The sequence below is a fragment of the Aulonocara sp. 'chitande type north' Nkhata Bay genome, linkage group LG3 (genome assembly GCF_057382095.1).
Source record: "Aulonocara sp. 'chitande type north' Nkhata Bay isolate Kocher_YH1m ecotype deep benthic linkage group LG3, A_spYH_male_GT1.1, whole genome shotgun sequence".
NCBI classification, from domain to species: Eukaryota; Metazoa; Chordata; class Actinopteri; order Cichliformes; family Cichlidae; genus Aulonocara; species Aulonocara sp. 'chitande type north' Nkhata Bay.
In genome coordinates, this window is record NC_141346.1 from 13360071 (window position 1) to 13373197 (window position 13127).

The 13127-nt window shown below is 39.6% G+C and overlaps 1 protein-coding gene across 1 annotated transcript in view; it reads right to left on the bottom strand.

Annotated features, from left to right (window-relative positions):
* Positions 1–13127, bottom strand: part of LOC147334038 (polymeric immunoglobulin receptor-like) — a 419044-nt gene that overhangs the window by 208183 nt on the left and 197734 nt on the right. Inside the window, exon 9 of the mRNA XM_086286448.1 lies at positions 8162–8500. Within this exon, the coding sequence (XP_086142574.1) occupies positions 8162–8500 (339 nt within the window). The remainder of the gene's footprint in view (positions 1–8161; positions 8501–13127) is intronic.

The window sequence follows — 13127 nt, forward strand, 5'->3', positions numbered from 1 at the left end:
AAGTATCGCTCAGGCCGCAGTAATAGGAATGCTGATGCTCTCTCTCGACAGTATGAGATGAGCTCCAGCTTGGCAGAGGTTGTGTTGCCTGGGACTTGTGTCCCAACTTCACTTCAGCAGGCTCAGTGTCCAGCCGTTTTGCCCTCCGTTACTCAGTTGGAGATTGGCAATGCAAAGGACAGTAAAAACCATGTGGACTGTATCAGTTTCTGTAGTGACCTCATCCAATTTGCCCAACAACTACACTAAAGGGGAGGTTGGAATTTTACATTTCAGACACTTTGATAAGTCTTCACATATCCCGCTCCAAAACTTCTGCACTGGTGGACAGAACCAAAGAGCGTGGATGTAATTGTCTGGTGTATTGTCTTGACAGTGTGAGCAGTTGTTGGAAGATGTAAAGCCCATCTTGAACATCCGATGACCTGTATAGTGCACTCTATGCAGTATTTTGTATTGTATTAATTGCAGACTGGGATTTCATCAATTTAAATCTTTAAATCAATTTAAAAACCCTAACCCTTTCTGCTGAAGTTGCCTAAGAGAACTTATATCATAAACCATCAAAGGAAAAATTCGATACATTCCTTGATATTTGGAAATACGTGAAATCTAAACTAAATAGACTGTAAATTAAAATTTACTGTAAAGTAACATAAACAAACTGAAGATGTGAACATACACACGGGTTCAATTGTTGTTGTTCAATTACAGTCCATCTGTCCGCCGATGTCGAGCAGTCAGTATAGAGCGTCCCCGCCTAAAGCTCGGATTCCTTTACTTATATAGTTTTTAAAAAAGTCTTATTGGCATCAAAACTGCATTTTTAAAGAGTGATCTGCCCAATGGCATAGAAATGACATAAATGTAACCATAAAGACATTTTTAAGTGGCCAAAAAGGACTGAGTTAATGCAGGTACAACCAAAGTCATAAATATACTTAGAACACTGGTAATATTTGTCTTTTATAAAAATATTAGTTCTACAGTACTATACTACAGTCTATAAGTACTTATACCACATAGGTAAACACATTACACATAAAAAAATATGTGGAAACATTGTTTTGGTGGAGGATGAGTTAACTTCTCTGCTGCCACCTGTTGGATCTTTACTCACACTGCCTCTCATACAGGTAACATTCTTAAATACGTACACATTTTTTATAATAGAGAAGAAGAAAATGAAATTAGATCTGTTAAAACTTTTTAAATGTTAAATTGTGATGAATAATGAGAAAAGAAAACATAACTGAAGGTCTAAGTACACTGTAGAGAAGTAATCTATAGAATTTACCCAATAAATCTGAGGTAACAATTCACATTGACTTTTTTGGGATAGATTTAATTCAATATATTGAATGAAAGCAAACGGAACACGTCTGCTTAGTGTTCCCTCGTCTCAGGTTTCCAGTCCTGTGCAGCTTCCTTGACTGACACTCTGTATACAGGTAACGGGGAGGATATAATATGTTGTTTGGTATATGTTTTGTAATGGCTCTGGTGAGGCCACAACTTGAAACAATTCTATCAGTTTATTTCTGATCCAGAATCTTACACAATGACTGTGATTCATGACATAAATACTTCAGGCAGACCATGGTACATCAAGTATATACATGTGTAGATAAAGACAAAATGCTCTGTTGATCTTTTAGACACAGTTGATGCAACTCTTATCTGATCTAAGATCATTACACAAACAATCTGATTTAACACAAACACTGATTTAACCTCTTTATGGTTGTCCATCCATCCATTCGCTTCCGCTTATCCTTTTCTGGGTCGCGGGGGGCGCTGGAGCCTATCCCAGCTGTCATAGGGCGAGAGGCAGGGTACACCCTGGACAGTTTGCCAGTCTGTCGCAGGGCTAACACACAAGGACAGACAACCATTCACACTCACATTCACACCTAGTGGCAATTTGGATTATCCAATTAACCTATCCCCACAAGCTGCATGTCTTTGGACGGTGGGAGGAAGCCGGAGTACCCGGAGAGAACCCACGCAAACACGGGGAGAACATGCAAACTCCACACAGAAAGACCCCGGCCTGATGGTGGAATTGAACTCAGGACCTTCTTGCTGTGCGGCAACAGTGCTAACCACCGTGCCACTGTGCTGCCCTTTATGGTTGTCGTTTTTACAAAAAGAAAAAAGAAATGAAATCAAAATTTTCCACTGACACCACTTTCAATTAATTCAATTTCACCCTCAATTCACATGTAAATCCTACAATATAAAATACGTGAATACAATGTTCTGTCAAGAATACGTTATTGGCTCGATCATGGAAACATTCTTATGGTAAATGTCACACTTAGGATTTCCAAGGAAGTCTCTGGCTTATGTAGAAATCTCAAGTCAGGATCTGAAATGTAATTATATGTAATTATATATAAGGCTATCTGTGGGTATGTCTGTATTGTATTCGAACAGCCCGGAGCACATTACACCCACTCAAGACGGCTGTGACATTTCGACTGGATGTGCAACAGCGTGAGTCAGGAATGCTTTAAAGAGTCCTGTCAGATCAAATCAAATCCACAGTAAAAATAGAAATTCAATCCCAGTGAAGCTGAATTACAAACACCACCAATTTTTTAACCCCAAACCCCCCAATTATTGTCTAAAATATACAGAACACTCTCTAAAATAGATGAATCAATATCACTTCCTATTGCAAAATGGGAAGCGGATTTATCGATCAGCTTAGACCAAAACTTCTGGTCTCAGATTTGCTTAAAAACCTTTCATCTAATCAGAAATCCCAGTCTTCAATTAATTCAATATAAAATATTACATAGCGTGCATGATACTGGTCATAGGATCTATAAAATGGGCTATACGTCTTCCAACAACTGCTCACACTGTCAAGCAAATACACCGGACAATTATATCCACGCTCTTTGGTTCTGTCCACCAAATCAGAAGTTTTGGCGCGAGATATGTAAAGAATTATCAAAGTGCCTGAAATGTAACATTTAATCCCTTTTAGTATGCTTGCTGGGCAACTTGGATGAGGTCACTACAGAAATAAACACAGCCCACATTGTTTTTACGGCCGTATGCATTGCCAAGAAAACGGTCCTCATTAACTGGAAAAATAAAAATAATCTTAATTCTAACCAATATAAAAGTCCATTTAAAAACCATCTAATAGATCTCATTAGTCTTGATACAGCCTCTTCCATCACATTTGATCAATCCCTCTGGGCTCCTTTGAGGGGGGGATGATTCAGTCTTACCTGGCACTACATCAAACTGGTTATATTTTAGTGATTTCTTTAATCTACACTTCTGAGTGAAACTGAAACAATTTCCAAAAATGTGTTTAACGGTGGAAGACTCATGATTTAACAACAGGGGCAATATTTTTTTTTACAGACAGCCACATAGTTGACAGTAATCACATTAATATAATGCATTGCAGTATCAGTTACTTGGTTTTGGGGTTTCTTTCGCTCGAAAATGAGTGTAACGGTAAAGTGTAAACTGCATCCAGGACAGAAACAGCTGGATTATGCTGCTAATGCAACTTTGGCTCTTTGCAATCACAGGCACAGACAGCTAACGCTAAGCTAGCCAAGAACCCAGAGTTATGTTAAAACTGAGCGAATGCGACCAGCAGCCAGGTCGGAAATTTAACAGCTGACTACAGCAGTGATGAGCAATCAGTTTGAAATCGCTGTGCTGGTTTTCATCTTTTCTTTGTGCCATTGGCTTTGTGTTCATACCTAAACACTAAAAGAGAGATCGTGTCTGTTGGTGTTGATTTGTTTTGGTGTGTGGCGCTAGGGTTGCCAACCGTCCCTTAAAAAACGGAATCGTCCCGTATATAGAAACAAAAGTACACGTCCCGTATTGAGCTAATAAGGGACGCACTTTGTCCCGTAATACAGTGAGAATCAAAAGTAGTCTATAAATGTTTATGGAATTAACGCTTTGTTTGAAAACATAATTCCCAGCCCCTCTCCTGCTTTGTGACCAATGAGCTGACAGCACACTTATGACAATTCAAGTATGACAATTCAGATTACCGCTCATCTCATTGGTCGAGGAAAGGTCGCTTACGGAGAAAATACCGGAAGACAACAGATGACCACAACAACAAGCATGGCCAACAGGGAAACAAACGCCGACACTGCGGTGCAAGTCTCGGATGACAGTACACCTAAAGCTGGGCAAACACTGTGCGATTTTTTCAGTCACGTTATTCAGCTCCTGCTCAAACTGCACGATTGACTCGCAGGGGTTAGAAGTTGGTAGGTCACGATGCAGGGTCTCACACTATACGGCCCGATGCTCTGATGCGACCTGAGTGCTCACACTGTGCCTCCATAAAATTAAGGTTATAACAGAAAATCTGTCGCTCGCTCTCTCTGTCTTTCACTCACACAGACACACCGCCACCATCAACTTTGCTAAATTGCTAATGAAAAACATGATCAGGCAGCTGTGATTGAGCAGCAGTGTCGATCCAACTATTTTCACGGTTGTTGTGGTCGTGATAATTTTGTGATGCCACATCGAAAAGGCTCGGATGAGCTTTCCAAAGTTCTACAAGTTGTGCCTCCATCGCTTGTGTCCAGATCACACGCTGCACAGCCGTGCTGCTCCATCTTTTTCACCAACGTTTACGTGTTTGCGCGCGAGCAGTGTGAGCGGCTGTGGTGAGACCCTCACGAGCGATTGATGACCGGGAGCTGGTCGTGAGGTGTTAATCGCTTCTCGTTACCCCACGTATACTACACGATGCACGATGAAGGCCAAAATCGGGCCAATCACCAAATCGGTCGCACGACTCAAAAATCGGCTCAAAATGGACCAAAAATCACACAGTGTAAGCCCAGCATTAGAGCAGCAATGTTTGTTCGCTCAGAGAAAGAAAAAAAGGCTGCAAAAGTACAGGGAGGAATGGGAAAAGGGAAACACCTGGCTGGGAAAATGCACGATAACACCTATAACGCGCACTGCACTGTGTGCCGGCGCACTTTTTCCATAGGCATGCTTCTAGTGGTGGGCACATGAAGAACATGAGGGGCGTGAAAGCTCGGGGAACCCTTAACCAATTTTTTGTCCACCAGGCCGGCAGAAGCAGATATGGTATGTAAACACTGGTTTGTTTGTTTTTTAAACCCTCTGGTTAAGGTTAATATGGGCATGTGCAGTTAATATCAGCGCTATCTGGCCAGAAGTGTGATAATATAATTTATTTTGTGTAATAAACAACTGCAAGGATAGATGATTACAACAAATAGATCACTAATACATAAAAGTAATACATAGATGAATAATGATGATGAGTTATGATGTGTAATCATGGGAACAAGCGGGTTTACAAACAGGAGCAGCTGATTAGCATTAGAAAAGCTGAAATAATACCTCAACTGAAGCCAGTTGTACTAAATGCACTATATGTGCACTGTTACAAGAATATTTTTCGTTCTATTGTTTTCTATTAATTTATATAATTTTAAGTTAAGCAGGACAGAGTTCTTTTTAAAGAAAGATTTACTTATATTCTCAAAAGTTAAGCATGACAGGCTTCTGTTTAAGAAAGAGACCTGTTTTACTGTGTTAATGTTGTCATTTTGAGCTAAAAATAAATGGCTAAATGATCATTTGTTTCCCATATGGTCATATCACAAAGAATATGCATCTGCTTAAATCAAATTCAAGTCAAATGGTTAAAAAATAATTTCACACACAAAAAAAGAGCTACAAAATTCACCACACTGGGAAGGGTGAACTGGGTTGCCCGGCCCTGGCCACGAGGTGTCCCTTATTTATTTTTCAGGGAGTTGGCAACCCTATGTGGCGCATTAGCCTAAAGCTTGTGTTGTTAGTAGTGTTTCAGGTTCTTTCACAGACTAATGAAAAAGTAATGTAATGTACTGTAACAAATTACTTTCGTCAGCATTTAATTAACTAAGGTACCACATCACTTGTAAGAAAAGTAACGAGTAATGTGTAACACATTGCATTTGTTGTGTAATAATGCTAGCACTGGTTATTACAGGTACAGATGCAGAAATGGTTCGATCACAGCAAGTTTGTTACAAAAAATAAATGAATAAATAAATCAAACACTCTGTACACGACAAAAACACTGAAAATGTCAAAATTCATGAATGCAAATCTTTATTAATAGAGACGATGATAAAGAACTTTACATTATTTGAATTACCTGCCAGAAACTGTCTGATAAATGAGAAACATGCTTCACGGTTCACATCAGAGAGATATCTGACATAAAGTCAAACTGTGTTACAAATAAACATGATCTTATGAGTGTGTTTTTTTTTTAATTTTTGAACCATACAAACGTCCTCATGTAGAGATCAGCTGTTACAGTTTAATTACAGTAATTAAAGTAAAGAGGTGGCCTGGGGCTCGGTCACTCAGGCGCAGCTGGGGGCCGGCGGAGCTCACGGGCGCGTCACTGCAACTCCCCCTGACTTCTGCTCCGCGGCTGCTGGGCGAGCCCTCATCTGGGACTCTCCTCAGCTCTTACTGGAACAGTGGCGCGGCTGCCCCTCTGTTGGTCTTCCATGGTCTCTTGTGTTCTGGGGGCCTCTGGATGTCTGGAGTTTTGATCTCCTCCATACCCGCTTCACACCCTGGAGGACGGGGCTGTGGCCCCCCCACACTCCCTAGCAGATCATTACATGGAGAAACCTTTGGAATGCAAGCATGCTGATCCACACAGGTATGCACACATGGGTATTCACAGACGCGGACTAAAGCTTTCTTGGCTGCTACCTCAAAGCACACTGTGCGCTGTCTATCTTGCGTGCTGCACAATATCGTTTATTATTTAGTAAATATTGATATCTATGGCTAGCTAGTTTATTGTGATGGTGCTTTGTTTTCTCTATTATTATGTTGCTCTTTGTTGTTTGCTGTCTCCTCTGTTTGTTTGTTTTTTGTTTGTTTTTTTTTTTCTCCATACAGGTGACCCAGGAGTTCTTTTTTTTTTTTTTCTCTCTCTTCCCCCCCCTTCTCACCGTCTCTTCTCCCCTTTGGTTTTCTTTCTTTCTCTCCCCCTCTTTCTCTCATTCATTCCCCCTGTCCTATTTATTAAAAAAAAAAAAAAATGACAAAGGATGAACTGAAGCTCTGCCATCACGTAATGTCGCATACTGCTGTTTCTGATGTCATTTATAAAAAAATAAAAAATAAAAAATTTTTAAAAAAAAAAGTAATTAAAGTAAAGATTTGTGTATTGACAGACGCAGGCTCAGAGTCACTGACAGACAGCACAGACACACACTGTTGGTCTGAAGTCTAAAGATGATGATCAGCGTGTCTTTCTCCATGGTTGGCATCAACGCAGGATTATGGAGCAGCAGCAGGAGACTTGGAGTCGAGCTGTCAGGAGCTCTGAGCCATTTCAGTCTGCTGCTGGCCTGCAAGAGGTTACTCTGGATTCGGGGTTTCTTGTGTTTTATCTTTTTTGCACATCAGATAACCACAACCAGCAACTGCAACAGCAACTACCAAACCAACTACCCCGCCGATAATTTTCCCCAGTTTTCCTGCAGGAGAGAAACAGGTGTAACAGAAAAAGTTAAAAGTAGGAATAACGTGTGGCAGTTTGAATGCTGGTGAATTTTTCTGTTCTTGTTCGCTTAAAAAGCAGGAAACATGATCTGACTGGAACTGCAGAGATGTTTTATACTCATCTCTGATATTAGTGACATTTGTAATAATTAGTTTCTGCTCTAACCTTACCCAAACAATGTAGCTAGGTAAGGTTAGAGCTTAGGGAGGGGCAGCTATCTGCTCCTCCCTGAGCCTGGTTCTGCCGGAGGTTTCTTCCTGTTAAAAGGGAGTTTTTCCTTCCCACTGTCGCCAAAGTGCTGCTCATAGGGAGCCATATGATTGTTGGGTTTTTCTCTGTATCTCTTATTGTACGGTCTACTGTACAATATAAAGGGCCATGAGGTGACTGTTGTTGTGATTTGGTGCTATACAAAGAAAATTGAATTCAATTCAATTGAATTAAAACTCTAGACTACCAGCCACAAAGACAACAGCTGGAGAAACATCTGTCTGCCTCTGACATCCACCAGCTCATCCATACAACAAACAAACATCAACAACCAGGAAGCAGCTTCACCTCTGATCACACACACATTCAACACTACTCACTCACCTGGAGGAACAACACCCAGTCTGATGGTTCTAATGGATTTCCATGAGTGTGTTTTTTCGATGAAGACGTGACACTCGTATTTTCCGTTACAAGCATCTATCACATTCTTCAGAATCAAAGACACGTCTCCATTCTTCATCTGTATGTCCTTCAGATCCACACGGTTCTTAAAAAATGGATGCTGATTGGTGGTATCAAAACGCTCCTTGTGGTACAAAAAGACATTTTTATCTCTGATGTCTTCTCTGCTCCACTTTACACCTGTAACAGGTTTGTTATCTGGAGCTTGACATGTCAGAGTGACGTCCTGTCCAGGCAAAGCTAAGACAGTCTTTTGATCTGAAAGAAGCAATCATAAAGAGCAGAGAGGTTAAAGGTCAAAGTACAATTATGATCAGAATGATTGACTTTAAATATTTTTGTTTATTTCCTTTGACATTTGAGTTTTTAGTCATGTTGGATTTAATGAACCTCTGAACATCCAGCAGGTCACCAGTGACCCACTGAGGGGGAATTTTAGCCTCATGCTAAACATGAGGAGAGCTTTTATTGAGCTAAAGCACATTGAAATTTGAGATCCACTCAGTCTCAGGACAGACAGAATATACTCTGTTTGAAAATGCATGTCCAAAGGATTTTGTAACTTGCCAATACTAATATTTTAAATAAATATGTAGAAGCAGTAGCAATCTTGCATGAAATAAAAAAAAATCTATTTCTTGAAGCAGAACATTGATCCACATCTGAATAAACCTGGATCCATGTAATATTAAAGTGATGAGGCCCAGAGTGATAAAAAGAAATCCCTGACAGCACCCCTGGACACACACATACTCCTTTGTCTCTGTCACATCTGGATCACAGCCCCAGATGTTCAGTCCGCACAGACAAACTGAATCAATCTGAAGATAACTCTTATAGAAATATTATTAACATGTAAACAGGCTGATACTCTTCATTCATCTTCAGTTTCTAACAGTAAATCTCACCTGCAGAGACAAACACAAGGATGCTGAAAAACAGCAAGGTGGAGTAGAGTGATCCAGGTCCAGCAGACATGTCTGTGCTTCTGTATTAAATCAAATTGGAGCTTCAGACGAGACTATATGAGATGAGCTTTGAATTTCAGATGAAGCTGAAAGTCCCCGAATGAGAGCGCAGGTCTGTAACTCCACACTTAACAGTCAGAGAGAGAGAGACGGTTGGTGGGCTTGACCAGAGTCCTCCAATGGCTGCGAACTAATAACTCCCGAATGCTAAATTCCTTACAAGTTACCTGGAAAGTTGTCAGGTTTTCATAAGAAAGCTCATCTGGCTCAGTTCCAAGGTGGGAGAAGTCTTCACACTCAGCCTGTGAGTCTTAAGGGCTGTGCTGCTTTCACACAGAAACTGATGATATACATTTAACTGCACTTTCTGTAAGTTTGTTTTTTTATGAAGCAGAAATAACCCAATTTATATCATAAACCAGGAGCAGACATGCAATGGTTCAGAGGATGAAGAAACTCTCTGTTCTGCTGTGGAGGACATCAGCCTGAGTCCACGGCCTTCAGCTTCTGCCTGCGTGCGGGTCAGAGTGTGGATGGAGTCAAACAGACCAACTAACAATATTTTATGTCAAAAGTATAAAAAAAATGAGATCAGCGTTATTACTTCTTCAGCCTGTTTTTGTTTTCGTGCTTAAGGACATGGACGTTTTATGTTGGGAAAACTTGAACTTGAATGAATTTAGTCTGCAGCGTGCCGATCTCTCTCCCTCTGACCAATGAGTCATAGGAGCCTTGATAATAAAAGATTAATTCAGGTGGGAATCCTCGCGGTTCACCTGCCTGCAGAAGCAGCAGGTGGGCCATCTGTCGGCACTCCATGATCATGTGATCGCTGTGCTGTAAACCACACTTCACAAAACCAACAGACTGAGGCATTTAGAAGAAACTAAGAGCCAGATCAGCAGAACTACAGCACACGGAAATGTCTGCTGTAACTGTCACCAGGGGCGGAGCGTGGGGGTGGCTTACTGGGCTTAAGCCCGGATTGTTTTGTCAGAAGCCCGGGGTATTTTGGAGTGTAATTTTTTCATAGTTAGATGCCTGGCTGACAACTGTATAAAACAAAAAGTACACACAATATTCGAAGCACATAGTGCACACTGTGGGAATTTACGACTGTGCGTGAATCCCCCCCTGATATTGGTATGATCCAAGCTCAGGCACTAAGCGACTGAGCGAGGGGGCGGGGCAGCTGCTGCCCATCAGTGCGCTGTTGGAGAGACGGAGCCAGCCATACTAAGGAGAGCTTAAGTTTGAGCAGGTACCAAAGCAAATCATTCGTACCGTACAAATAATGTAAATATGACGGTGCATCACGAAAGATTGATATCAAACTGATCACTTGACCAATATTATTTTACTTGCTCTTCAAGTGAATCAACAAATGGCGAAATGAAAAGCCGAACAAATGCTATTTTTTTAGAGATTCTTAGCTTACGTGTGTTTATTTCATATTTTCAGTTCTTACCCTCCCCGACTAAATCGGTTTCAGTTATGTACTGAAATATAAGAATGGACATTAGAGGGTTCTTTCAAAGAAAAACTCAGGTAAATGTTATTTTATATATTATGCTTTGTATGTTGTTCAGTATATTTGTATGCAAAACAAGAGGAATTTCAGTACACAGCAGGATATTCACATTTGTAACCAGATATTTACACTTTAGGGAGAAAACATAAAACATTTTTACTGCACAACATCAATTTAGAGTAAACTTTTGTTTTAGATAAATATTGAAATATCTTTTGAATTAGTTAAATGTCACAATAAAGAGAGACAGAGCTTTCTGTTTTTTATCACTTTCATCAAATTTAGGAGTACATGTACACTAAGTTTATTGTTAATTAATAAGAAAACTCCAGAGGATTCCATTCTGAGCTGAAGAAGCTTCTGATAGGTTAGTAGAGTCCATGTGAGTAAACAGGTGGCACAGCTGTGGATGCATATAAGGCAAAACACAGAGCCTGTTTCTGTGACATGGGAAAATCAAGAGATGTCAACCAAAACACCAGGAAAAGAACTGTGGAGCTCCATAAGTGTGGCTCAGTTTGAATACAATTTGGTGCCATTTACAATTAAGAAATACAGATAGTTTCTCTCTTTACTCTTAAAGTTAACAAATATGTTTTTTATATTTATCAATCTAAAAAAATAAACATTTAGTCTGATTTGATGTTACAATTAAAAAGTGTTTGTGTTTTTATCTGAAGAGTTTGTAAATGTCTGTATATTTGATGATTGTCAGCACAAAGAGGGAGAGAGGAACAGAGAGGGAGATGGAGAATGAGGACAGAACAGAGATGAACAAGAGCAGGTGAGACACACATGTTAGTCAAATGGTTGTTTACCAAAAGTATCACCGTATCATAGGTACTCATGTATCTCATACCTAGTGTTTCTTTTTAGGTTTGTTATTTTTCAAATTCTATATTTATTAAGTTATGCAGGCTTGTTTGCACAACAAGGCTAAATAATTATATAAACTTTTCTCAATCTAAATATTGTACTTTGGTAAAATTAAAAAATAAATGTAGTGCAGGTCTATGATGATTTTTAGTGCTACTATCATCTAGTTCTGATTCTGGTTCTGTCTTGGTTAAGTCCTCAGTAGTCCTGATTTTGAACTGTTGTAGTCCTGTTTTAATTCTGGATCAGTTCTTGGTCTGGTTGAATTGGGGTTTAGTCCTCGTGTCTTGATACAGCCCTGATTTTGTTCTGCCTTGCTGCTTAATTAAAAAACTAGTTTAAAGTGTTCTGCACATGTGATATATATTTTTCCCTATATGAAGTCATTCTTTTTTGAACAAAACTCAAAACAGAGCCAATTAATCTTTCAGTCATTTCTACCCCCCCCCCCCCCCAAGGGAAAAAAAAAATCCCACATGCATACTATCCTTTTGGGCTAAGCCCCGGGTGTTTCAAATGTCTGGCTCCGCCTCTGACTGTCACCCTGCTGCACTTTGATGCTTGTCTGTGTCTCTGTTTGTTTCGGCAGGTGAGGCTTAACTTGGATTTAAACAGTTTGTCTTTGTGATAAAGGCGAATAAAATTCAGCTGGTTTATATGTTTAAAGCCAAACAACTCTTTTCATATTGGTCCAGTGTGCGTGTAAAGGAGACATCAGGCTGCATGAGTCAGTGTGGACTTTAATCCAGCTGTGACAGAGACAAAGAAGTGTAATGTGTGTGTGTGTTAGGATTTTTTATTTTGAGTCAATACAATCACAACGGGCATAACCGGGGGGGACGAAGCAGAAAAAGAAGAAAGAAAGAGACGTTGGGGAGAAAGTTGAAAAATGGAAGGACAGAAGAAAAGAAGGGGGGGAAAGACACAGCAGAGAAACAACAGCAACAATGGCGTTGTACTCCAAGGAGGGAGAGTCTGTGTCACGTTATGGTCATGTTCTTTCGTCATGTTTGCTGTATGCAGCTGGTAGAAAGGACCCCAAATGCAGACTCGTGGAGGCAAAAATGAACAGAAAAAACTCAGCTTTATTGCTGGTAGCTACACTCTAAAAAGTAATTCAGAGGCTTAGTAGATATCACTATAAATATAAGTTAGATAAGCATGATAAAAACTATGAATATCATTTTAGTAATTATTGAATTTGATAAGTTGAAATAAATATCTAAAATATTAACGTATGTTTTTGTGTTATATTAAGGTATTTATTTACATTTATCTCAGACAAAAAATTCAGTATATGTGGTTCACAGAATACCTTCTTTAAATATACTTAATATTTTTATTTAAAATTGAATTAAAATATTTGAGAAATATGTATCTATACTGACCAGTATCTTGTACTAAAATCATTAATTATTCAAACAATATTATTTATTGTCAGCAGCTACAACTGAAAAGTGTAAGTAAAACACGGTAACATAGAGTAATTGAGTACTGTGATGTTTGCATG